General features: G+C 37.1%; 1 protein-coding gene across 2 annotated transcripts in view; it reads right to left on the bottom strand.

Moving 5' to 3' along the window:
* The window catches only part of LOC107589532 (leucine-rich repeat-containing protein C10orf11-like), a 307,941-nt gene that overhangs the window by 71,438 nt on the left and 210,548 nt on the right, over positions 1 to 25,955 (bottom strand). For both annotated transcript variants that reach the window (XM_016278005.1, XM_016278006.1), the window contains one exon: positions 25,698 to 25,824. In XM_016278005.1, the coding sequence (XP_016133491.1) occupies positions 25,698 to 25,824 (127 nt within the window). The remainder of the gene's footprint in view (positions 1 to 25,697; positions 25,825 to 25,955) is intronic.

The raw sequence follows: 25,955 nt of genomic DNA, 5'->3' as shown, positions 1-25,955 counted from the left end.
TATATATATATATATATATTAGGGATGCACCGATAGTACTTTTTCCAGTACTCGCCTGATACCTATACTATTATTTTTGTTACTTGCCGTTACCAAGTACCGATACCAATATTTTCATTGCATTTGTACATTTTTTTAAATATTGATAAACCAAAAGAGTATGTATAATGTTAGTTGGTTAACTTAATTTATCAAATAGATACAGTCAAACCAAAATTTATTTACACAGCTTCAACATTTCACACATTAGCACAGTTTATTCGCTATAGTTTAGAAAATTATTCATACAGCTGTCAATATTTACACAACTATCAATACTTTGTCGGGTGACCCTTAGCCTTAGTGACAGCATATAGTCTCCTGGGCATGCTGTCAACCAGCTTCATGCAAACCTCAACTTTAATTTTTTCCCAGACTCGGTCTGAATAAGTTTTGGTCCCAAATTTGTATCAATTTTACTGTTAGTCCACTGTATGAAGATTTTTTGGGTATAATATATCACAGTTTAGTTTATTTTGCTATTCTCACTTTACATAAATGAACTATAGTGTCCTACACCCACTAGTAAAAAAATATCTGGTCTCCGAATAATTTTTGGTTTGACTGTATATCCTTTTATTTTCACACTTAATTATGCCCATTAAAATGTATTTTACAAGTTTCTGTTACTTTCACTGTTCATTTTTTTTCTCTCTCTATGGTAGCCTACATCATCTTTAATTTAATAGCATTAGAGCTGCTCCATTGCAGCGGCTTAGTACTGTAATCACGCGCTTTGTTGTAAAAATGCAGGGAACCACTCGCTATAAATCTCCTAACTGTGATATTTTCATAAACAGAAGTCGCGTTTTTTTCATCTGAAACGTGCAGCAATTTATTTTCCAAAGCCACTCATATAATGCAGAAACACTAATGAAGCAAGCAAAACACAAGTACTGTACAGCCTAGCGCATTTCACACAGGCTGTTATTAATTTCACTTTCGCCAGAAAGTCGTGTATGCTTAAGGGTAAAAATAAATTACGTTTATAGTGAATGCAGAGAATATATAATGAATATAATTGTCTTATATTTACGATTTAGTTTTAATCCAAATGATGCGTGCTAAGTGAGTAAACAACAATAAAGATCACACAACAGAAGTGCATGCTCTCTCTCTCTCCCTAACATTAAGTAACTTGTGCATTGTTTTACTTACTTCTTTTTGACATATCCGACCAAACTACAAACTTTCCAGTGATGTCTGTGAGAAAGAGATATTCACTCGACAAGCTTGCGCATCTGTGCCGCCGCACGCTCAATCCACTCAGCGTGCTTTGCTTACCAGCTGGCGCAAATCAGCTATACAGGCGTTAATACTGAATGTTTTATATTCATTGCATAGATATACTTCGTAGACATCTTTAATCTCTAATAACTCCATTCTGCTGTCTGTTGTCAGTGTTTCTTTGTCTGAATATGGCACTTATCACATGCTGAGTGGTATCGGTGTTTGGTATATATATATGTTCCAATTTATACAGTAAAGAAAAAAAAACTGTCTGTATACACAGTGGTCAGCAACAGAACAGGCTGAGACAAAATAATAAACTGCCAGAATGCATCTTGCAACCATTAATTTCCATTTTTGTGCTTAAAGATAAAATGCCTCTACATTCTAAACGTTTGACAGAAAGGAACCCTTTCTCATAAGCATCTTTCTCATTTGAAGATGCTGAGAGGCATAATTTTGTGGTAACATCCACTCCAACTTGTCCAAAGCTAGTTTTGGATGAAAACTGTGGCAACCGCTGTAAGTCAAGAATCACTTGTCCAGCACAGAAAGCAGAGACATTCAGAGAGTATATGGGGACGCACAGGGCCTGGACACTTAGGGCACGATGAGGGAGAGGGCAGATAGCAATCAAAGCTCTTCAGATTCATGTGCCGTGCATACTGGAAGCCTAAACAAGGCCCATGTTTTCATTTCCATACGCCATGCTCCGTCTTTTCTTCTGACAGAGATAAGATGTATAAATTATGAGCAGCTGACAAAGTCGACTCCAGCGCCCGAGGCTGCTCATCAATCATGTCTTGTGTGTCAGCAGGTAAGTGATGTGGCCCCCGGAGGCACAGCCCATTCTTAGGTGGAGGGGGAGAGAATTGGTGGGTGAGAGACAGGAAGAGAGAGAGAGAAAGCAAGAAGAGTGCCTGTCAGAGCTCCAGCTCCATCGGCAACTGATCCGTATTTAGCAGACTCTTTAAAAGAACAACAGCAAAAACAGCCATGACTTAAAACACAGGTTCTCAACCTTGAGGTTAAACTGAATTTATGGTAGTTTTAACATTTGAGTGTCATTTTTAGCCGCATCTTAAATATGTAGTTTATCTTGTATGTAAAATTAAATTCGAAAAAGTTCCAAATCTGTATTTACTTTATTTTCTAGAACACGAAAGAAAATATGTTAAAGAACGTTTTTCTGTCAATATAATGAACGTCAAAGTCCAAAAAATAAAAAAATAAACTTTTTGATGGCAAATGATGGCAATTTAATTTTTGAGTCACTGCAAAATGGTGAACATACAGAGAGCCCTAAAACTGCTGGTACTGTTTGCTGGAACGTATTTGTGCAAAGCAGGATTTAGTGCTTATTTGCATCAAGACAAAATAGCAATCCAAGTTGGATATAACAGCAGAGCTATACTTTTTCCAAAGCTGCACAACTTGACAGAGATCTTAAAAACACTCGAGGCAATAATAATGAAACTAACAAAACAGTTAAATAATAAAATGCAATTAAAAAAACAAAACATATACACAGTGGGTACGGAAAGTATTCAGACCCCCTTAAAATTTTCCTGCAATATAAAAAGAGTGAAACATTTAAGGGCGTCTGAATACTTTCCGTACCCACTGTATATATAAACTTAAATGTATTTTGATTTAGCTAGTTCCCAAGGAAACATTTCTCATTTTAATTTAGTTGTACTTGATGTACTAAAATAACTAAAACGGACATAAAAATAATAAAAACTATATATTCATAATAGGAAAAAAACTGACAAATATACAAAATTACTAAAACTTAAAAAAAATAAAATAAAATAAATAAAGATTACTATAATTTATAATTTACAATAAAAACAGAAAATATAAAAATGTAAAAATTCAAACAATGAACAAAAACTATAATAGTATCTAAATAACACTGCCTTAAAGTAAATGTAAAAATGGATCCTGAGGATCAAAATGTTGAGAATCCTTGATTTGAGGAGTTCTGTTCAGATGTTCCACATTAAAGGGGCGTGCACTACACTGATGTGACCTGATAAAGGTCCCTCAATGGTAGTAAAAACCAGAAGTCTGCTCTCCAGAAAGGCCACCGCTGGACCACCCAGTATCTGTGAGGGTGGAACAGCAGACTCTTCCTGAAGGCCCTTATGTTGCCATGGATATATGTGATGAAGCACCATAAGTCGTCTCTCTGAGTGTCGGCTGAAACCAAAGTCTGCTAATGAATGCGTAAACAACACCGCTGAGCAAAACAAGAGCTATGGCACATGTTCGCACCTACGGCAAAGCCAAGCAGTCAAGCCTCTCCAAATTACAGTAATAAGTGCTGATTTAAACCACAGTCCACCACACTGGTGAATGCCACATTTAACAAATGTTAAACGACTCAACCCATGAAGAATGTCTTCCCTGTTTGACAAAATGGCATTCATGTAGAGCAGGAGAAAGGGCAGGATCAAATTTCATGCAGAACACTGAGTGCTGTGAGATAAAGGAAATGAGACAGCTCTCAGGGGAAATGACAGGTAAAACACAGATGTTTACACAGCACCGTGCTAGAGAATACGCTTGGTTATTTCATCCTTATCTGGCTCTCCCGGGCATGGAGCATAATCTGTGAGAGTGGATATATCAGCGGCTGTGGCAGAGTATAGATCAGAGACGCAGCATGGAGGCACACATATACCTGCAGCGGCGTGGCCTCGTTGTGACATGCACTGTGGAAATACGCTGAGGTCACAATCCGTGCTGCTCGGGCCTGTGGGCAGCGTTAAACAAACAGAGACTGAGAGGGGGTGACATAACACCACAAGAACACACTGCGCAGAGATGCCCTAAACATGCCTCTCGTGGAGTTTAGCCCTGAGGGGACAACATTTTAAACTGACAACATGCATTAAAAGTAATTATAAAACAGGATGGTCAATACAGCTAAAATACACAGTATAGTAATAGTCATGATGCTAAATACCTCTTCAAAGGCCACTGTATATCACTGCATGATCACTGGGTAATGTTCCTTTTTTATTTTTTTATTTTAGGATTGTTAGGATTAATAAACTCTTAAATGGAATAATGAAACATTTTTAACCATAAAATTAACTTACTATGAAAAGTTCTAAAGGACTTGACCTTCTTAAATACATTTAACAATTAAAAAAATCACATACCACATCATTTTTATATACTGTTGTAGTGATATTTGATTCTTTGCCGTAAAGAGCAAATGTTATATTATAATATTAATAATATTTGCTGTTAACACAGCTAAAAAGAGAGGTTGAGGATAATTTGATCAAAATACAGTAAAAACGGTAATAGTAAATTAATAATAATAATAAATATTATTATTATTCCAATTCAAAATAACTGTATTCTATTTTAATATACAGGTGCATCTCAATAAATTAGAATGTCGTGGAAAAGTTCATTTATTTCAGTAATTCAACTCAAATTGTGAAACTCGTGTATTAAATAAATTCAATGCACACAGACTGAAGTAGTTTAAGTCTTTGGTTCTTTTAATTGTGATGATTTTGGCTCACATTTAACAAAAACCCACCAATTCACTATCTCAACAAATGAGAATATGGTGACATGCCAATCAGCTAATCAACACAAAACACCTGCAAAGGTTTCCTGAGCCTTCAAAATGGCCTCTCAGTTTGGTTCACTAGGCTACACAATCATGGGGAAGACTGCTGATCAGACAGTTGTCCAGAAGACAATCATTGACACCCTTCACAAGGAGCCACAAACATTCATTGCCAAAGAAGCGGGCTGTTCACAGAGTGCTGTATCCAAGCATGTTAACAGAAAGTTGAGTGGAAGGAAAAAGTGTGGAAGAAAAAGATGCACAACCAACCGAGAGAACCGCAGCCTTATGAGGATTGTCAAGCAAAATCGATTCAAGAATTTGAGTGAACTTCACAAGGAATGGACTGAGGCTGGGGTCAAGGCATCAAGAGCCACCACACACAGACGTGTCAAGGAATTTGGCTACAGTTGTCGTATTCCTCTTGTTAAGCCACTCCTGAACCACAGACAACATCAGAGGCATCTTACCTGGGCTAAGGAGAAGAAGAACTGGACTGTTGCCCAGTGGTCCAAAGTCCTCTTTTCAGATGAGAGCAAGTTTTGTATTTCATTTGGAAACCAAGGTCCTAGAGTCTGGAGGAAGGGTGGAGAAGCTCATAGCCCAAGTTGCTTGAAGTCCAATGTTAAGTTTCCACAGTCTGTGATGATTTGGGGTGCAATATAGATATTCTAATTTATTGAGATGCACCTGTATTTTAAAACATAATTTATGCCTGTTGTGGCAAAGCTGAAATTTCAGCATCATAACTCCAGACTTCAGTGTCACATGATCCTTCAGAAGTCATTCTAATGTGCTGATTTGCTGCACAACATTTCTTTTTATTATCAATGTTGAAAACAGTTGTGCTGCTTAATATTTATTTATATATTTTTTTTGTGTGTGAAAATGGTGACATTTGTTTTCAGGATTCTTTTATGAATAGAAAGTTCAATTAAAAACATGTGTGATTTTTTTTTTAAACAAATTTTACAAATGCCTTTACTGTCACTTTTCAATTTAATGTGTCATTGCTGAATACGTTTTTTTTTCTTAAAAATAAATAAATTAATAATAATAAAAAAAACTTACTGACCCCAAAACTTTTGAACAGTATAAATGTACATGTAGATATTTACAAGAAGTTTATATTAAGTTATTTGCAAGAAAGCAGAATAACACAAATCTATTAAGACATGTGCCCTTATTGCTAAATAAATGAGTTTTCATCTGTTAATGTTAATAAAATTGACATGAAAGAGCAAAGCGCCACTATGAAGGAACGAGTAAATAAATGATGTAAACCACAAGTCATGAGCTCATGGCTATTGCCCGCTCTGTTTAATCAAACTCTGCTCCCACAAAGTGTTCTGGTCATGTGCAGCTGGCCTAAAACAGAGCTGTGTGTTTGTACAAAGTGCAAAGCGAAACATTACTGGATTATCTAACTGAAAATATTTGTACCGGCCAGCGATGACCCCTATTCATCCAACAATAACTCAATGAGAAGTAACACGGAGCATTTGATCTGAGTGAGAGATTTTGTGTAAGCAGGTCTAAGCATTTTATTCAGTTAAAGATTTGTTTATTTGAAGATAAACAAGAGTGTTCAAAGAGGCAAGATTTGACGGGTTAGTGAACAGTCAAACCTGGCTTTATGAAAATATGGAAAATACTGGACTGGGAAAATGGGTGGGATATATTCATGAAACAAATCTGTCAGACAGCAGTTGGATTTGTTTCTACAATACTCTCTGTTACAATCTTTAACTGTGGACTGACAACAGTCAATCAAGTCACTGAAAAACTCATCTCACTAAGAAATACATGACGTTACAGAAGTAAAATGGGTTCTGATCTGTGTATCATATAGGTAGTGAATTAAAACAGAAGCCACCCCTTGTCAAATTCCTTCAGAGCTAATAGGAAAAAACAAAACAAAAAAACAAGGAAGTTGATTAACAGCAAGCTCTACTGGGCATGAACTTCCATGGAATCGTACATTATGATGATTTGACACCATAATGAGTGATGAGTGAGCTCTGAGACGAGTAGTATGCATTGTAATGTTCAATTGTGAGTTGAAAAGGCCATTAAAATGAATAGTCATGTCTTTAGAGCCCAGATATTATGTTATAGTGACATGTACAATTGCAGCTCCCAGCAGCCTGTAAAAAAACACATTAATCTTGAGTTAGAATATGAAACCATCACTATATCTTTCAAATGTGATACTGACGGCAAGCTTGCCAGTCTATGTCATGACATAGCTATCCCTCCGTGGAGAGATTATATGACTAATCAAAGACAGCACAGGTTAGTAAATAAAACCTGGATGCATGAATGAATGGAATAAACAAAGACAGAATGGAAAGGTCAAGATGCTTTCTGATGTTAGTGCATTTTTTTATGTGTAAAATAACTAAATTATTAATCAAAATTAACTTTAAAATCAGCACGAATTCAAATGTCACCATATCTGTTTTCTAAATGTTATTGATCTTATTGTGAACAATTCATCCATGCCTAATCCATTTCACTTTTTTATTTTATTTATATTGATTTATTTCATTTTCTTAAATATTTTTTATCATCAAAACTTTAGTGTACTTAATACTATTTATAGTGTTTTACTCAGATTTGGTAAAGATAACAATAAATCAAAACTGACTGTGTACTTTAATGAACATTCCTGTTCCCACTCCTGCTTTTTGAATGGTTCATCAGAAGAAGCATTTACAAAGTAATAGTAGTCTGAAAGAAAAAGTGTTCTGTCGTTAATCAAAAACAGAAATAACTTCCAAAATTTTCCGTTTCCCATACTACACATATCTAGAAGTAGTGTAGTATACAGTGAAGCTGGATGTTCTCACCGAACTTACCAGAGAATCACCCCACGCATATTAGCACAGACAATATTGATCTTCCCTGTGATGTGCAGTTCAAGAGAAGCTGGATGAAAAAAAGTCAGCCGCCATTTTGAAATGGTTCCCCCACTGGGCTACAGAGCGTACTCACTCTCAACACCAAAGAGAAGGAGGCCTGTCATGTCTGGCATGATGAGCTCAAAGTCTGGTCATGGCCTGGAGCGCCAGCAAGGCGTCTGGCCCAAAAGCGGCCTAGAAACAAACAGTCTCCCAAGCGCCTGACAGACACACAGAGAGCTCAGACCAGCCCCACACACCAGACAGGTGTCAGCCAGTCCTGACATGAATGACATCCAGGATTGCCACAAAAACAGCGCTGCAAACTGATGAAAGTCGTCAGAAGCTTCTTTTTTTCCTGATCAGAGAAAACATCTATGTCTAGTCCGTGGCATTATTTTCTTTCTCTCTTTTTTCCCTGTGATAGCACATGCAACCTTTTAGAAGCATTTCCAAGACGTGTATCAAGGAAGGTTTATTTGAGTGACTTGAAACTAACTACAGCTGTGAAAATTAGAAAAACATGAAGTGTTTTGTAGGGACATGTCACCGTTTCGATGTCTACGGAGTGGAGGAGAGCTGTCTGGAAGTCTGATGAGTTATGACAGGATACGGTAAACCTATCTGTTTTAACGGCTGTGTCTTGCTTTACAGCTGAGAAAAGGGCCAGATCCCTTGTGCTTTTGGAAGAGGTGTGATGAAAGTAGGAGCAGCCCACTTATCACATTACCTTAAACAAGCCTGTCGACTGTTGCTTCCAGCTGGCAAGCAAACGCGACAAGGCAGCAGCTATTGTGCCACTGGCAGGCTACTGTTCCCGCTGCCAATATCAGGTGATTCAGAGATATTATTTTATCCCGTGTTGGAGCACAGTGTTACATTTGTGACTTTTATGCACTAGGAGAGGAAGAAAGCTTCAAGAATAGCTTATTGTTGTCAGATTGTATCTCAGCATTCTGTTGGCCCGTCTGGCAGAGGCGAAAGGAGGCTGGAAAGGAATCCGTCCCTCTGCAACACCTGCAGAGAGGGCAGACTGGCTCACATCCACCCTTCCCTGTCAATAGAGCAGCGGCGGTGCCGTAACCCTACTCTTCTTTCGCAGTCCCTCAATGCAACCCGCAGTCCAGAGTATGCTGATCAAACACAATAACCAGACACATCCTTCTCACGGATGGAGTTGCGTGACACAACGTGAGCTCTGCAGCTGACACGCACAGAAGCTTAAGCGCTGAAAGCAGGGCAGTTTCGGGTCGCAACAGAGTTACTACTGTGATTTCACCTCATGACTTCACATCATTTGGAATTTATGGTTTACACAGGGTGAAACTTGATGGCTGCTAGGGGATGTTATCATGCTTGAATAAGTCCAAGTAATGCTTTAATCCTAGCTATTAGCCTTGTCTGTATTATTCAAGGGCCAACATTTATATGGCAAATTCTGACTTACAGTTCAGCCTGAATTAAAATGTCTGAGGTTTATGGCACCCTGGACCTGTTTCAAGCACTTAAAAATATGTAACAACCTTATTCAGGGCAACAGAGCCATGAATCTGTCAGCTCCACAGTGAATGCCAGCTTCCCGAAGGTCACATGCTGGGTATTAATAGCCAGACACTAATGTCAGAAGTCACAACTGTCCTCAACACCTGTGCAATATAATGTTAATTAAAAACAAGATGGAGCCTAGTTCAACATTTCACTGGGTAAATCGTCCTCTTTGGTTACAAATGTCAATACGTTTTTTTTTACTCCACCAACATGAGGAAATCCAAGAAATGACTAAAACTTTCACAATGTCAGTCAAGCTTAAAAATAAGATGCCCTATTTGCCATTCATTAAAGCCCGGTGCTCATTCATCACACCACTGGTTGGTTGCTAAAGCATTGCTAAACAGTTACTAAGGGGCTGTGTGCGGTTGTTTTGTGTTGCTATGTGGTTGCTAGGGTGTTCTGGGTGGTTGTCAGGGTGCTGGTTTTCAGTGTTGCTGCTAGAATGTTCTGGATGGTTGTTCTGTTGTTATGCAGCCTCTAGGGTGATCTAGGGTGCAGTTCCTTAGCGATCCAAAGCAAGCAAGCAAGGAAATAAATGAATAACTGAGTAAACAAACAAACAAATAAATAAAGTTTTATTTAGTCATTTATCTTCACCAATTAAAAAAATAGCTAAACAAGATGATAATTTCAGAGAATTTATTTTGAATGATCTTACCCCATTGGCATATTTCAAGAATTCAACGTGTTACTTATTTTACTTTGTAATTGTTTTTGAAGTTTATTAGCAATTTCTGAGTGAAAATTCTTTCTATACCAATCTACATCTAACAAGATTTAGTGCAGTTTGCTTGTTTTTAAAAAAAAATTGATTCTCTAAAAACAATTCTTACCTTAGACAATTAGTTTTTTTTCTTAGTAATTCTTATCTTAATTAGTAATTGCGTATTTTCTTCCCAGCACAATTATCTAAACACGCATTGAAATTAGAGAAATGAAGAAGCAAAAATGCTTTTTACCCCCACTGTCATATTTTACACATAAATCTAAAATTACTTGGTGCAGTTTATGCATATACACTGCATATATTTAACTTAGACTCGCAACTAATTAAACTAATTTTAAACGAAATAAAGTAAACGTTGTGTAAAGGTGGTTTACATATTTCTTTTACTGGAAAAAAAGACAAAATTACTAATTTGACTCCTTGAGCTGAACATTTGACGTATCTTTCATGTACGTGCACTAATAGTGTAGGATAAGTTTAATAGTGAGTTTTGAGGTTTTGAAAGGGGTCTTTCTCTCCCCTCAATCTCTTTCTCTGTCTCATCTAAGTAAGGGATGAATGTGGTGTGAGTATCACTTGACCCCGCTGACTTGCAGGTGACTCCAGAGGCACACAGGGTTTGCAGTTGGCCTGTGCTCTGATGGCTCAGAGACTCTCTCCTTTCACAGTGTGGATGAGGACAATGGGCCTCCCTCTCCCAGGCCATTCAGCAGTGTGGAGGGCTGCTGGATTAAGAATTCACAGTGAATAATGAACACTATTAACCCTAACAGTCCCAAATATACACACAATACTCATAAATACTGTATTTGTATGTGCTATGTTTCTTTTAGAGTGCAATGCTTATTATAGAGTCGTTAGCTTAGCAACATGCTAATGCCGAATTCTATTTAAATCAAAAGTAAGTCTCTGTTGCACCGTAAAAAGGCATAAAAATTACATGCAGAGTTTTCGTTTTCTGCATTTAAGTATTTATTTTAAAAACAGGGCAATCAGGTATGTTTTTAAAAGGCTAATAGAGCACTGCAGTCATCGTGGCATATTTTTGAATGGCAAAACTTTTTGTCCCTCGACAAAAACCCAATGGGATTTTTTTCATTGGTTCTTGGATTAAATAAATAAATAGAGCTCTAAACCAACAAAAGTTTATGATTCCTATATGTTTTGTTCATCATAATAATCTACACAAACAAACACAATTTTTACAATCATATAGTAAACATCTATACATAGGCTGTAAAAAACACTTTCCTGGAAAGTTTGAGGGAGAAAAAAAAAAAAATCACAAGGGTGCATTACTGATTTTTTTTTTTAAGTTTGTGTTAAACGCAGACCTTGTTTAAACAAAACCCCATTGACTTTAGACGATGGAACTAGAAATGCTAACATGCTAACTCATTTCCGAGTTTTGGTCAACAATCCATCATACCTTCAGCAATAGCTGCTACATGCTAATTCTAATTGGAAGAAGGTGATTAGATAAACATAAAATATGCATATTAATACTAGCGAGCATTTCATTGGGCAAAATGACATATGCCCCAGAGTGCAAGTTATTGTTTAAAAGCTATTTTTTTTACTTTTAAGCGTACACAAGCTTAACAATGGCTAGTGGTTAGACTTTTGTGGTTTAAAGGGTTGCTATTTCAGCAACACAGAAGAAGTTGCCTATGTAAAGTGCTTTAAAACAGTCTTTATGAGTTTCATTTTAAATTAGAATGCAGCTGCCCATGTAGGCAGTACATGGTAAGGCAGCTCACTAATATTTAGAATAGAGTTACATATAAAACAGATGTCTACAACACATATGAACTTCCATTATCCAATCAGCACTGCAGTCTTTCATCAATATGTTAATGACTGGTCAGCTCTGACCCAGTGCCGATGAGAACAGAGATGCAGTGCACTTGTCTAGTTAATCTCACACAGGCCTTGGATTTGAAATCTCACTCCACCATGTGCTCATGTGTGCAGATCTACCTATTAGCACAGGTTTACCCTGCCTGACCCCTCACGACAGGAATTATATACCCATCCGCCTGGCGAGGAGAAAAAGGACCGAAGCGATGCTTCTGTAGGCCTCGTGTATCGGCATGGCTCTCGACGCTGCATCATTCACTCCGTTTTCTCATTAATCTTCTCCATCCAAATACCTAAATGACTGCTTTTATGGACACATTTACCGTTCACATACTCATTCGGTTTCAGCAGCCCGAGGCTTCTTGTACTCTGGTTCTTCACCATCCACACAGGCTGTTTATTTACTGCTGGGCTTGTTAGTAGCCATTAAACTCATCTAAAATAAAAGTCACCATTGTCAAACAGTAATCCGGTTTATTCAATGGCTTGTCTCGTAAATAGAGAATATTAATTGACTAATGCAATTACGTCATAAGCAGGGCGGCAGCATACATATGCAGCGCTGAGAGTGATTGATTATTTTATGGCATTCTGAGCAGCTATATTCTTGTTGGGATCTCATAAAGCACTGCTACATCTGGATATAACAATGCTGGGATGACAAGTGGGCTAACCGGAGATGGGGAAATGCGAGCTGTCTGATGGCTAACGATCAAAAAACAAAACAAAACAACAAATAGGCACCAACGCTAAGAGTATTGAACTTAAGCGCTAGATTAAAAGAATCTGTACGCGATGCTGTCACCAGCTGTTGAATTTCCTCCTCCCTCCTTAACATAACAGGAGGTCAAACAATATGAAGGTTATCGGCGGCCGTATCAAAATAAATTACGCTCAGGAGTGTCTCTCGCTGTCGCGCAGCATCTTAATGATGCAAAGTTAACACACACTAAATAACAGTGCCTCCTAGCATTGACAGCCTCAGAAATAATTGACCAATATGTTGCAGGCTGAGATACAGTGGGCTAAGAATCCAATCGTGCAGCTGACAGAATGCATTGAGCATGCCACTAAATTCTGCATTATACACAAAGAACTGGCAGGTCAGGGAGCTGACTCCTGTGAGCCATTATGTGATGCCATCAATGAGGCTAAATTACCTGCCTCTCCACAATATGCTCCAGTTAACTAATTTCCTGACAGCTCACTGTCTCACAAGAAAAGCACCAAATTCGCTAGCTGTCAGGTGCATGATGGACTATTCCTCTTTTTCATTCGCTTCCTCTTTTTGAAATGGCACTCCTCACAGCAGCCCCTTCAGCAAGAATATGTGGAGATTCAGTGCAAATGCACAAGCAATGAAGTAAACCAGATTATAAACAAAGCCCAGAACGTGTATTAGCTGCTATTAGACATGGGCGAACGATGCCGAACGGAAAATGAGAAAGTGCAAATTACTGGCAATTTTTCCAATATTTGAAAAATTTACATACGAGGTGCGCTATAAATCACGCGATCATTACGTTTCGGCCCACAGATTCGTCGCTGTCGTTCACGTTCCCTCCCGACTGAAAAACAAAAAGCCTACAAAAGCTTCGCCTCCACAATGAGGCAGTGGAAACCGAATCCTCAGGTAGTCAAAGTCGACTTTTCCCTGCCAGAACACGAGCCCTGGTGAGCGCACAATAGCGGCAGCGGCGCTGTCGAATCCTTCCTTAAAGCGAGCCCGTATTACCAAACAATGCCGCTCGACAAAAAGAGACACCCACCAAGGAGTAGAACATTGTCTGCTTAAAGTTCACAATGCATGCCAGCGTTTGTCTGCGTCACCTTTTCTTCTTGCTCCTTTCTTCTGTGCACTATGTGTATATGTTCCTTTACAGAGGTGCGCTATCATTATCTCAGGAATGACAGTAGGTGGAAACGCTATCTTTCATTACACACGAGCATAAATAGTGTAATCTATCAGCTCTGTCAATCAGGATGATTGATTACGGCCTGTCAGAGAGGAGAGTGACATATTAGAAAAGTTTTGTTAACAATGCCTATTGCAAGTGGGGCCTGCCACAGAGGCAAGTGATTAATGTGTTGTCAGGCTGTAATCTCACACCGCTGGCTAATGAGGCAAGAATTTATCATCTTTACAGACTGGCAGATGTCAGAAGGAAAGGAATCCAAAGTGCTGGAAACAATATACGGTTTCTTACCGGGCCTGACGTGTCTGACAAGCTTTAAAAACCACAAAGAGGCCTTGTGTAAGCAAAAACTTGAATAGGGCAACTTTCCTTTTGGCATCCTCCTCGAATTCTGCAAGTCAACGAGTATTGCTCTGAGCGAAGAGTTCCCATAACTTCAGCCCCTTTTGTCAGGCCAGTCAAAGTGCTGCTACAAAGAGCTTTTCTATTACTCCTCCATACACAACGTGTGAAATTTACGCACCTAGTTCTTGTTCATGCACAATTCTCTTAAAAACTCTAAACATGCATATATATGTATATATGCACACATGGAAAAACCTTCTTAACTCATTAAAGTAAAATAAGAGAAGCGGAGGTGTAAGGTGATTTTTAGTAGCGGTGCACTTAGAAAAGAGCTGAGTGGGAATCGGTCGCGGAGGCTTGTTTGGGTTTGACCAACCCCTGTAATAAGAGTTCCTGCGGCCTCTTTGGCTCCAGCTCTCCTGCAGGTCTGAGATTCAGAACCCCAACAGGGAGCCACTGACATGGGGTGAGAAAAGCTCAGAGCCCCCTGGGACAGAAAAACACTCAATCTCTGTCACTGCCACCAAGCACTGCATACAATTAGTGCTGCTCTTTAACATGCAGCACACTGCTACATGTGAATATGAAGATGTTTAACCTAAAGTTTGTTCAAACAAAATACTTATTTTACTTAAAAAGGAAATAAATAACATACAGTGGGGTCCAAAAGTCAAAATTTCAAAGTCAGTCATTACAAATTATATTATCAATATAACAATTAGAAAACTGAAGGGAAACATCTGAATTTCAGAATTTATTGTAGTTTACTTGAATGAGCTTTTTTGAAAACCCTATGATCATGTTATTTGGTATGATTTCATAATCTCAATATTTTTTAAATTATTTTGTAATAAATTGGTTAGGATTATTTTATACTAAAAGTTTGTTTAAATACAAATAAAAAAACTGATATTAACAATCATATACACTGGAGTTTTATTTAAACACACAGAGTATTTAAAAAAATATCCTAAACAAAATGTATTACTAAATCATGAAGAAATATTATGATTATGAAATTATATTTAAAATGAACAATATTTATGGATAATCATTTATATACTGTATAGTCAGGAATTTAGAACTATTTGCACCAGTGTTTCCATTTAATCAAAGTTGCTTGAATGAGCTTTTTTGAAAACCCTATGATCATGTTATTTGGTATGATTTCATAATCTCAATATTTTTTTAATTATTTTGTAATAAATTGGTTAGGATTATTTTATACTAAAAGTTTGTTTAAATACAAATAAAAAAACTGATATTAACAATCATATACACTGGAGTTTTATTTAAACACACAGAGTATTTAAAAAATATCCTAAACAAAATGTATTACTAAATCATGAAGAAATATTATGATTATGAAATTATATTTAAAATGAACAATATTTATGGATAATCATTTCTATACTGTATAGTCAGGAATTTAGAACTATTTGCACCAGTGTTTCCATTTAATCAAAGTTACATATATTCTCCAGAGGTATACATTTTTATCTGGGGTCCTTTAGGGCAGATCAGCTCAGTGATAAAGCGCTATCAGTATCTACTCACCCTAATGAAACACAAATTGAGTGTTACAATTGCAACATTAGCAGCACTGGCTTATTTGCATGTGTTTATAAATCACAATGACACAATTAGCATTACATGATACAATCAGATGCAGGATTATTTTAAATATGCCTAATGATCTGGCTCTATCTCTATCTCCAAACGCTAACTCTGGCGTGGTCCTGAGCGGCAACACACGCGCATGCTGAGGTGCAATTGAATGCAATGCAAATTACCATGCTTCCACACAAAGGGTCATAAACTCCCCGGTATTTCCAAACTCCCACTTGGGATTCCGGCCTTTCTCATTGGACAAGCCCATCTTGAGAGGCGTGAATCTTCTCAGACCTTAAAGGCCTCACATCAGTGACCCGCCCCAGAGTCGGTGGTTTGGTTGAATTTTGAGAAGATGAACGTGTGAGCTACAATGCTCCAGGACACCCTAAGTTTTGTGCCAGACCTTCGGCCTTGACTTTTCCATTCACCAAGATTCTCTGATGCAAACTGGTTCTTTTTCATCAACCAACTTCAGCAAAGATCAACGTGAGCCTTCAGATTGCATCAAGCCTCTCTTTCAGACAGACGAGATATGCAAGTATTCAAACTTAGTTTTATTAATTGATACATTAAGTATCATAACGCACCTTTTTACAAAGGTGTGTTTGAACTAAGAATCTGATGTTCCCTTCAGGCTGTAAATCTGCTGAATATAGTTGTACAGTAAGAAAGTTATTTCCCTTAACCAGGAAATTAACGTTCTTAGAATTGACAGACAGTTGACCCTGAGAGGTCAAGTAAATATCTACAGCGGATCTAAATATTTATAATTAATTATAACTAGTTATGATTAATTATTCATATTTCCCCATGAGCTGATTCGCTACACTTTTTCAGGCTGTTTTTCATTGCAACATTCAGGCTGTTTGACACAAAGTGGCCAACCACAATTTGTATTGATTTAACGTGCCATTTGAGGCTGGTTTATCTGTAATAGATTATACTACAATAACGGATTGGCATGAAAAAAATAAATGTTAGCCAGATAAATAAGTACTGTCATGTTTTCTGCCTTGACAACATCTAAGCTTAATACTGTCATTTTTACAACTAGATTAGTCATATCTCATAGCAGTTGAGCAAACGCAAGGGACAGATGGGCCGTTCTCTATTAAGCAATGCAAATGGGAAACATTATTGTGGCTGTTCAAACAAAACTCCTCAAAAACATCTGCTTATTTTCAGGCCAAAATATGCAATATATCACTCGTGTAATAAGAGTGACGTGACATTGAGGTCATCCGCCCCTATCTCTCGGCTTTGTACAGGGCCATAAATTAATCGTGCAGCTATTACTAACAATTAACTGTGCTTTAAAGTTTTACAGCCTGTTTATGATGTGCAATGTCATGTGATTTATGTGGACACAATGAGTCACTGGCTCTAATTTCGGCTGTTTTTGCGGACTGTGCCCTCACGGCGACCTCCCAAAAACTCCAGCTGCCAAAGTACTTTCAGCGGCCCGGTCCCCCTGTGGTCCAAACACTTCACTGCTGGACACCACGGGCCAGAAGGAAAAATGCATCCTAGCCCTTGTCCCTCAGAACAGATGAGGGGAAATCCAAACCGTGTTTTCTGACACATGGGGGAGACAGTATTCTCATAGCTACGCTCTTCCCACACATGAAGCACAGGGATAGTAAAAACGATGATGGACAGAGACAGTGACTTTTACCAACGCTGCAGTGGCTTGATGTCATGTTTACGTTAATATTCCTCTTTTTACTCTTCTACTAATAATAGCAAACCGTAGAAAATAATTCAAATGATTAATATTAATACATATAAAATATTAAAATAACACAAAATATTAAAACAAAATTACTAATGGTACTACTACTACTTATTATTATTATTATTATTAAAATAAATTAAATATGCAATGATTAATCACAACAATAATCAAAAATATTTATAAATAATAATTAATATATGTATTATTATTACCACCACCAAATAATTATTGTACAACTTTATCTTATAATATTATCAAAAAAGTATATTGTAAAAAATAAATAATTGTCCAGTCTTTAATTTATGAATGATTGACAAACAGTCACACTTTATTTTCAATTCTCACTGTTACCTATTAACTATGACTTGTCTCATTGAACTCCTAATTTGCTGCCTATTAATAGTTAAAATAGTTGTTAAGTGTTTTATATGTGCTTTATAAGTACTAATAAACAACCAATTTGCTAGTAATATGCATGCTAGTTAATAGTGAGAATTGTCTTAAAACAAACAAACAAATAAATAAATATGAAGTGGCATCAAGCATACTATTAAATAATTTATTGTAGCTATGTGTATGCGTTTCCTGGGATACGAAAATCCTAGATTTATTGGATCTGTACACATACCAAAAACAAAACAAACATGCACACACAGGCTGCAAACCTGCTTAAGTGCACAAAGAAACAGCTGCAAGTTCTCGTACAGTTGTGGTTGGTTTAATTTAACACGGTGTTGATGACAATGCATGCAGTAAAACTACCAGTTATCTTTGTGGATCAGCTAAACTGAATCACACAACTCAAGATACCCTTCACAAGTTAGTTTCAGAGACACAAAAAATTTTATTAAGGTTGTCTTGTAGAGGATGTCAGTAACGACTGTTTCCAAGCAATTTGTTTGACCAAATTACACTTCCCATTGCAACAAAATTTTTATAAGTGTCTTCGAGGAAATATTCATCCATAAAATGATTCAGCAAACACTGAAGGTACATTGGCGCTCAGTTCTACAGCCTGCTGTTTATTATGTTTAAATGCTTCAGGGAAGTCATAATTCTCACATAGAGAGATGAATTTGGCATCACGCTGCAAGAGGGATGATCCAGAAAGAAAAAGAGAAGCACTCTGCCCATCTCGCTTTCTACAGAGCATGCAAACTGAAAAACACAATAATCACAAGCTATCAGGCAGCTCCACTGAGGTGGTCTGTCTTAGTTTGGCTTTTTTCTTTTGCTGTCTTGATATGAACTCTGACGAGAGGCAGATTAATATGAAAAATGCAGAGAGCAGATCGACCTCATAACTTTCCTGGCTCTGCCAACATGGACTACGGAGAGCCAAGTTTGTGTGACTAGAACTGATGGGACTCAGCACTGACTCGAACTCCTCCAGTTGGGCCGTCTGTTTTTCATTACCCAGGAGAAGGATGTGGGAGAAATTGTGTATCATGGTGAGCAAATCAAGTCAAATGCTTCATCCAAGCATAATCTAGCTGACATTTCAGAACCATTATATCCTTATGTAGCTACCAAACGTTGTTGCGAAGCAGCTACTTCTAAGAAAAAAAGAAAAGAAAACTAAGAAAAAAGTTGAAATGTTTAATTATTTATTACTTTTGCTGAAAAATGTACAAAAGAGCTTCTAAAATAGGTTACCAAAGCTGTCAGTTTTTGTAGACATGGCTACTTAAAGTGTACGATTTAATGTTATGAAGGGTTTTCTGTACTTCAAGGAGCGTAAATGTAACCACAACTTTTTTTTTTTGGTCTGTGTGTGGTTTCACGGCATCACATTCCATGTCCTCTGAAAAAATTATCACATTATGGCATTCCTGCACACCCAATTTCCCAAAAGTACAGCTTAAGGCTTTTCACTTTCCTTCTCTTAACCATGGCTTTGAGAAAGGAGATGGAAAAAATCCTAAATACCCTTTCTGAATTTCCTTGTTTACTGCAAGTAGTTGTTTATCCCTCTCTTTTCTCTCTCTCTCTCTAAGCTGGTAAAATCACTCCATTTCACCACTCTAGAAACCCAATAAAACACAGGCCCAATTATGCTGTCCTCATAACTACAGCTCACAAACGACCTCCCTCCCTTCCAGCACACATCAGCCATGCAGAGACACCAGACAACAACAGCGAGACAGCTCATTTTCAACCACTTACATTAATATATAGTTGTAGGACCACCAGTGCATGGTGGAAGGGGAAAAAATCAATGCAGAAGAGAAAGAGATTTGCAACAGGCTGTAATAAATGTCACCTTAAGCTAAATTGCAAAGACGCTAAACATTTCAACACATTCAGTAAGTTCAGCATCACTTTGGGAGACAATAAAGTGAAAACTTTTTGAACTTGATAAGAGCAATTTCTGTCCAGCTATTTACACTTTGGATACATTTTGAGACTCTAACAAAAAGTGAAAAAGTTTCAATGTTATGGTATTCAAATTTCTTGGACTTTTATAAAAACTTTGTGGTGTATCAGTGTACCCAACAGAAAGGCAGATTAAAATGTGGCCTTTAAACATTAAATCAAATATTCATAGAAAAAAAGCAATATACAGTATATAAATATTTTTTTCCTGTGACTAAAAACAAGAAAAAATTTCCTGTAATTGTAATTCAAGAGGAAATTCAGAGCAGCAGGTGCTACACAGCCAAGAAAAGCACAAACATCTGATGAACTTTTATGAATGTTATCATATATATATATATAAATATATATTTATATATACATATAGTATTATTCCTAAATACCAATATATACATATAAATACAATATATACATATAGTATTATTCCTAAATACCACACACAGTGTGTGTATATATATATATATATATTTAGACATGTATTTAGACATGGTATTGGTAAATACACCTGGTATTTAGACATAATCCTAGCTATCCTTTTTTTATTACCATGACTGGGTGGGTTATGTTTCTGATCAGCCAATGGGTGACATGTAAATGTGGACGAAATGTGGCACAAATTCAGAAAAAGCTGTTTTTACAACTTGATTTCAATAAATGCTCTTTGTGGAATGAGATCACTCTTTTACGTTTTACGTTTTATATTTCATATAAAAAGAAAAGAAAAGAAACAATTAAACAATCCTATTGTGTATGCAAAGAAAAATAAAGCACATTAACCATCATATTCAATTTAATTTTACAGGCAGCAAAAAAAAAAAAAAAAAAAAACCTTGAAATTGTTTCCTAAATCTTCAATAATCATTTACATCTATGTATGTCGTTTAACACTCTATAACATAGTACACTCACACAGTCACACTAGCATATATTAATAAATAAAGCATAAATATTCATATATTTCTTTCTTTCTGTAAACGTGCAAAACTGAACGGAAACAGTGGGTAAGACCTAAGAGACAGGCATAGATGAGACATTCAAAGACTACCACAATGCTACAACAGCAAGCTGTCAGTACAGGACTCCGGTTTGATGGGAAATTTGGAAAGCAGGAAGAGCTAATTACAGTCTTCTGTAACAATGTTAACGCCAGCATGTCTTTAAACGTAAGACACCCCACTGGATGAAGAATAAAAGCAAACACAAATAACTAATTATGCCATCATCTTCTCACTCGTCGCTGGTGCTCATTAATTGGTGACCTGCACTATTGGTCAGTAGACAATCGGCATGATGATGAAGCCAATTAGAGACAGAGAGTACACATGCCCCACAGAGCTTGTTATGGCTGCCACATCATGTCTCATCTAAATCAAAACAAATGCTAGGCTAACGTTGGCGTGACAGCTGCGCCAGGCACAGACATGGGACATTAGAGCATGGCCAACTTTCTCACTCTCACTAGGCCTCTACAATAGCAGTTATTGCGGAGAGGACAGAAGCCTTGCAGCATTACAACAGAGTCTGTTTAATCTGCTCAAGTGTCTGACAGTGGACAGGCCAGAGATATTCTTGTCTTTTTACTGTAGACTTTCAGACTTTAGAAACTTTAACACTGTACAATCAGGTTTACCTTCTTAACATTTATCAGGTACAATGAGCTAACAATGAATTTACTAATCTAAGCCAATATTAATTTCTACATTTATTTGTTAACATTAGTTATCTACATGAACATAAATGATTAAAATACTTACACTGAACAAAATTATAAACGCAACACTTTTGTTTTTGCCCCCATTTTTCATGAGCTGAACTCAAAGATCTAAGACTTTTTCTATGTACTCAAAAGGCCTATTTCTCTCAAATATTGTTCACAAATCTGTCTAAATCTGTGTTAGTGAGCACTTCTCCTTTGCTGAGATAATCCATCCACCTCACAGGTGTGGCATATCAAGATGCTGATTAGACAGCATGATTATTGCACAGGTGTGCCTAGGGCTGGACGATATGGCCAAAATTTATATTACGATATATTTCTTAATTTCGGTCGATACGATATAATTCTGATATCGAGATGAACACTATTAAAAAAGCCTCATAAAAACGGCCAAGAACGGCCACAACAGATGTCTGTACCTACAAACTTATGAAAAATTAATTTGCCAACTCTATGAAACCTACTCCTATAAAACTATATAATATTTTTGGAAAAAAATGGCGCAAATAAATAAATGTTCACCTTTTATTGGTATTTAGCCTTCATACAAACAAGAAATGTGAAATCACTGTCAAATAAATCTCAGACTCTCCTTATTTATATTAATATTAATATTTTCTACTTCAAACTATAGGCTAACATACCAGTCAAAAGTTTTTGAACAGTAAGATTTTTTATGTTTTTTAAAGAATTCTCTTCTGCTCACCAAGCTTGCATTTATTTGATCCAAAATACAGCAAAAGCAGTAACATTTTGAAATATTTTTACTATTTAAAATAACTGTTTTCTATTTGAAAATATAATTTATTAATGCGATTTCAAAGCAGAGCTTTAGCATCATTACTCCAGTCACTTGATCCTTCAGAAATCATTCTAATATTCTGATTTGCTGCTCAAAAAACATTTATAATGATGTTGAAAACAGCGGAGTAGATCATGTGACACTGAAGACTGGAGTAGCCCTAATGATGCTGAAAATTTAGCTTTGATCACATGAATAAATTACATTTTAAAATATATTCAGATAGAAAGCAGTTATTTTAAATAGTAATAATATTTCAAAATGTTACTGCTTTTGGTGCATTTTGGATCAAATAAATGCAGGCTTGGTGAGCAGAAGATAATTCTTTAAGAAACATTAAAAATCTTGACTGGTAGTTTAGGCTGATTATTCTTATAGATTGAAACGTGCATTAACCAGGATAACGAGTATGAAACATGCTCCGAGTTGCTTCAGAAAACTAAAAAATAGAGCAATAACAAAATCATGTTGCTGGAAATGAGTTTATTATTGAAAATGCAAACTGCTTGTCTACCAGCAGGAGGCGCTGTGAGAGCGGTGGAACTAACGGTTTCTCCAGTAACGGCTGTAAACAAAGCAGCTCCACTCATGAACGCTACTTTATCAGATAAAAATGCCATCTAAACTATTCTGAAGACAGTCGGTTCCCTTCAGAGATACATTCATATAAAACACAAATAAATCAATGTATGGAAACACTGGTAATGTATATCGAAATATCGGAAATGTGTTTAAAAATCATATCACCGTTATTGAAAAAAATTATATGTTAGGCTGGCCACAATAAAATGCCACTCTAAAATGTGCAGTTTTATCACACAGCACAATGCCACAGATGTCGCAAGTTTTGAGGGAGAGTGCAGTAATGTCCACCAGAGCTGTTGCCCGTGAATTGAATGTTAATTTCTCTACCATAAGCCATCTCCAAAGGCGTTTCAGAGAATTTGGCAGTACATCCAACCGGCCTTACAACCGCAGAACAGGTGTAACCACACCAGCCCAGGACCTCCACATCCAGCATCTTCACCTCCAAGATCGTCTGAGACCAGCCACCCGGACAGCTGCTGCAACAATCGGTTTGCATAACCAAAGAATTTCTGCAAAAACTGTCAGAAACCGTCTCAGGGAAGCTCATCTTCATGCTCGTCGTCCTCATCGGGGTCTCGACCTGACTGCAGTTCGTCGTCGTAGCCGACTTGGGTGGGCAAATGCTCACATTCAGTGGCGTCTGGCACTTTAGAGAGGTGTTCTCTTCACGGATGAATCCCGGTTTTCACTGTACAGGGCAGATGAAGTAATCTAAAAAGTACTCAGAATACATTACCTAAAATCAGTAACCTAGATTAAGTTACTAACTACAGTTTTCCTCATGTAATCTGTAATCAGTAACAGACTACAATTTTTTAAGTAATCTACCCAGCTCTGCATGTTAGGAATTATTTGTAATATGTTTAGATGTTCATGGGTCTAGATACAGAAAAAAGCAAAACATGATGCACTGGTCAAAATGCACATTTGCATGTGTACATAAACCAAAACTTTAAAATACTGCAGACACAAGTTCTGTGTGAACATCCTCTAAATCTACCTCAGAGAGAGCAACAAACTCAATTACAAAATGGATCACTGAGGACTGTAGGCCAGTGATAGGCTTGTGTTTAATTATACAAAATAAAACAATGTATTGTCATCTAATGCCCTTTTTCAGTAATGCCTATTCAATACTGTACTTGTCTGCTCCAAAAATGGTAAAATGTCAGGTTTGCATTATACAATTACCATGTTGAAAGACAGAATGCTTTGTAAAAGATTAACACGGTTTCTAAAATGTTCTGGATTACTTTGAGTAAACATTTGGATTGGATGCAAACTCTGTAAAACTTTAAAAAAAACAATCCACAAACACTATGTTGGTTCCCAGATATTTAAAACAGTTGACTATTTCAACAGTGTGCCTGCTAAGTATTAAATGCTGGAACTGCTCAATGGTCGTGCTTAAAAGGATTTACTGTGGCATTATGTTACTGTTTTATTGAATTTTTTTTTACTTACTTCACATGTGATCACTTATTCATCTCCATCACTTTAAAAATGGCATGTCCCGAAATGTCTTGTCTTATTTGAGTGGACAGGTTGCACAACACTTTATTTTCCATTCTCCAATCCGCTTTTCTCATTTTCCAACCAACAAAATATCCTTCAAACTAAAAACATGCCTGAATGAGGTTAACTTATTGCATGGTTTTCACTTATTCTGTCACTTTAATGCTGAAGCAAAACAAGTGACTTCAGCGTCATGCAAAACAATGTTTGTCTGAATGTTGACTGCGATAAATATTCTGTTCTTTCTCTTCTTTTTAAACTCTGCATCAAATTACATGAGCATCCACACCCATATTTGCTTCACTAACTCTTGGGAAGAAGTGACGATAAAGACTTGTTTCAACCACAAGTTAAATATTTTATGACTGCACAATTACAAACCCGATTCCAAAAAAGTTTCACATTTCAATATTTTTTTCAGAAAACAACATAGATGACATATCAAATGTTTAAACTGAGAAAATGTATCATTTTAAGGGAAAAATAAGTTGATTTAAAATTTCATGGCATCAACACATCTCAAAAAAGTTGGGACAAGGCCATGTTTATGAGAAGAGAATGGAGATGTGTTTGAAGACTAGGATTCTGCCTGCCTCCTTCAAACACAAGCTAAAGAGAGAAATAATTGTGTGCGCGATGGATAATTAAGCGATGGTGACTGTCGTGAGCATGAGCTGTCAGTCCGATCGAGAGCACTGTCACGGCTTGCAAAGCAAGGCCGTTCGGACAGGCGCTGTCCACTTTGATCTGGGCTCATGCATACAGAAAGAGGTCAGGTCGTGGTCATTAAAGAGACCCTCCTCTAAACAGCCAGGCGAGATTGAAAGGCCACGTCTTCAAAGAGCTGCGTACAAGTAACCTCTTAAGAGATTCTGACAATTTGCTACGAACAAACAATGGGAGCTAAGAAGGAGTGAGATGGATTAGCTTACGGTGCCTTAGCCTTTTAAGTTCTTATAGTCATCTGCACAGAAAGGGGAGGGTTACACAAATCATTTACAGGGTCAGGCTGTGTAGTTATCCATCCACATTACATAAGGTAAAGATGCTTAACCGGCTACTGGGCAACACGCTAAACCACAGACCATTTTAAATATCTAAATCTGGGATGCATCTCAACTGCCTGTTGATCCTGTGCGTGTCATATGTCTCGGTCTTTCTAGTAAAATCAAAGCACTTACTTGGTCATTTTTCGGCTTGACCACCTTCATGAAAGCTCCACGTGCTTTAGCCTCTGACCGCTCTGACTGGGTCACTTTCCTGGTGTCCAGGAACTTCAGATTTGTCAGCTTATGTAGTACAAAGTACCTGCAGGTTAAAAAAAAGAAAAGAAAAGAAAAGCAGATTTTACTAACCAGCTTGCATGCCAGATTACAAAATAAAAAAGTATTTTATAATATACCAAACCACATACGCAGTCATAATGTGTTGTTTATTTA

The sequence above is a fragment of the Sinocyclocheilus grahami genome, unplaced genomic scaffold (genome assembly GCF_001515645.1).
Source record: "Sinocyclocheilus grahami isolate Dianchi unplaced genomic scaffold, SAMN03320097.WGS_v1.1 scaffold117.1, whole genome shotgun sequence".
Lineage (NCBI taxonomy): Eukaryota > Metazoa > Chordata > Actinopteri > Cypriniformes > Cyprinidae > Sinocyclocheilus > Sinocyclocheilus grahami.
The sequence above is the reverse complement of the archived record's forward strand: the minus strand, read 5'-3'. Positions and strand labels throughout refer to the sequence as shown.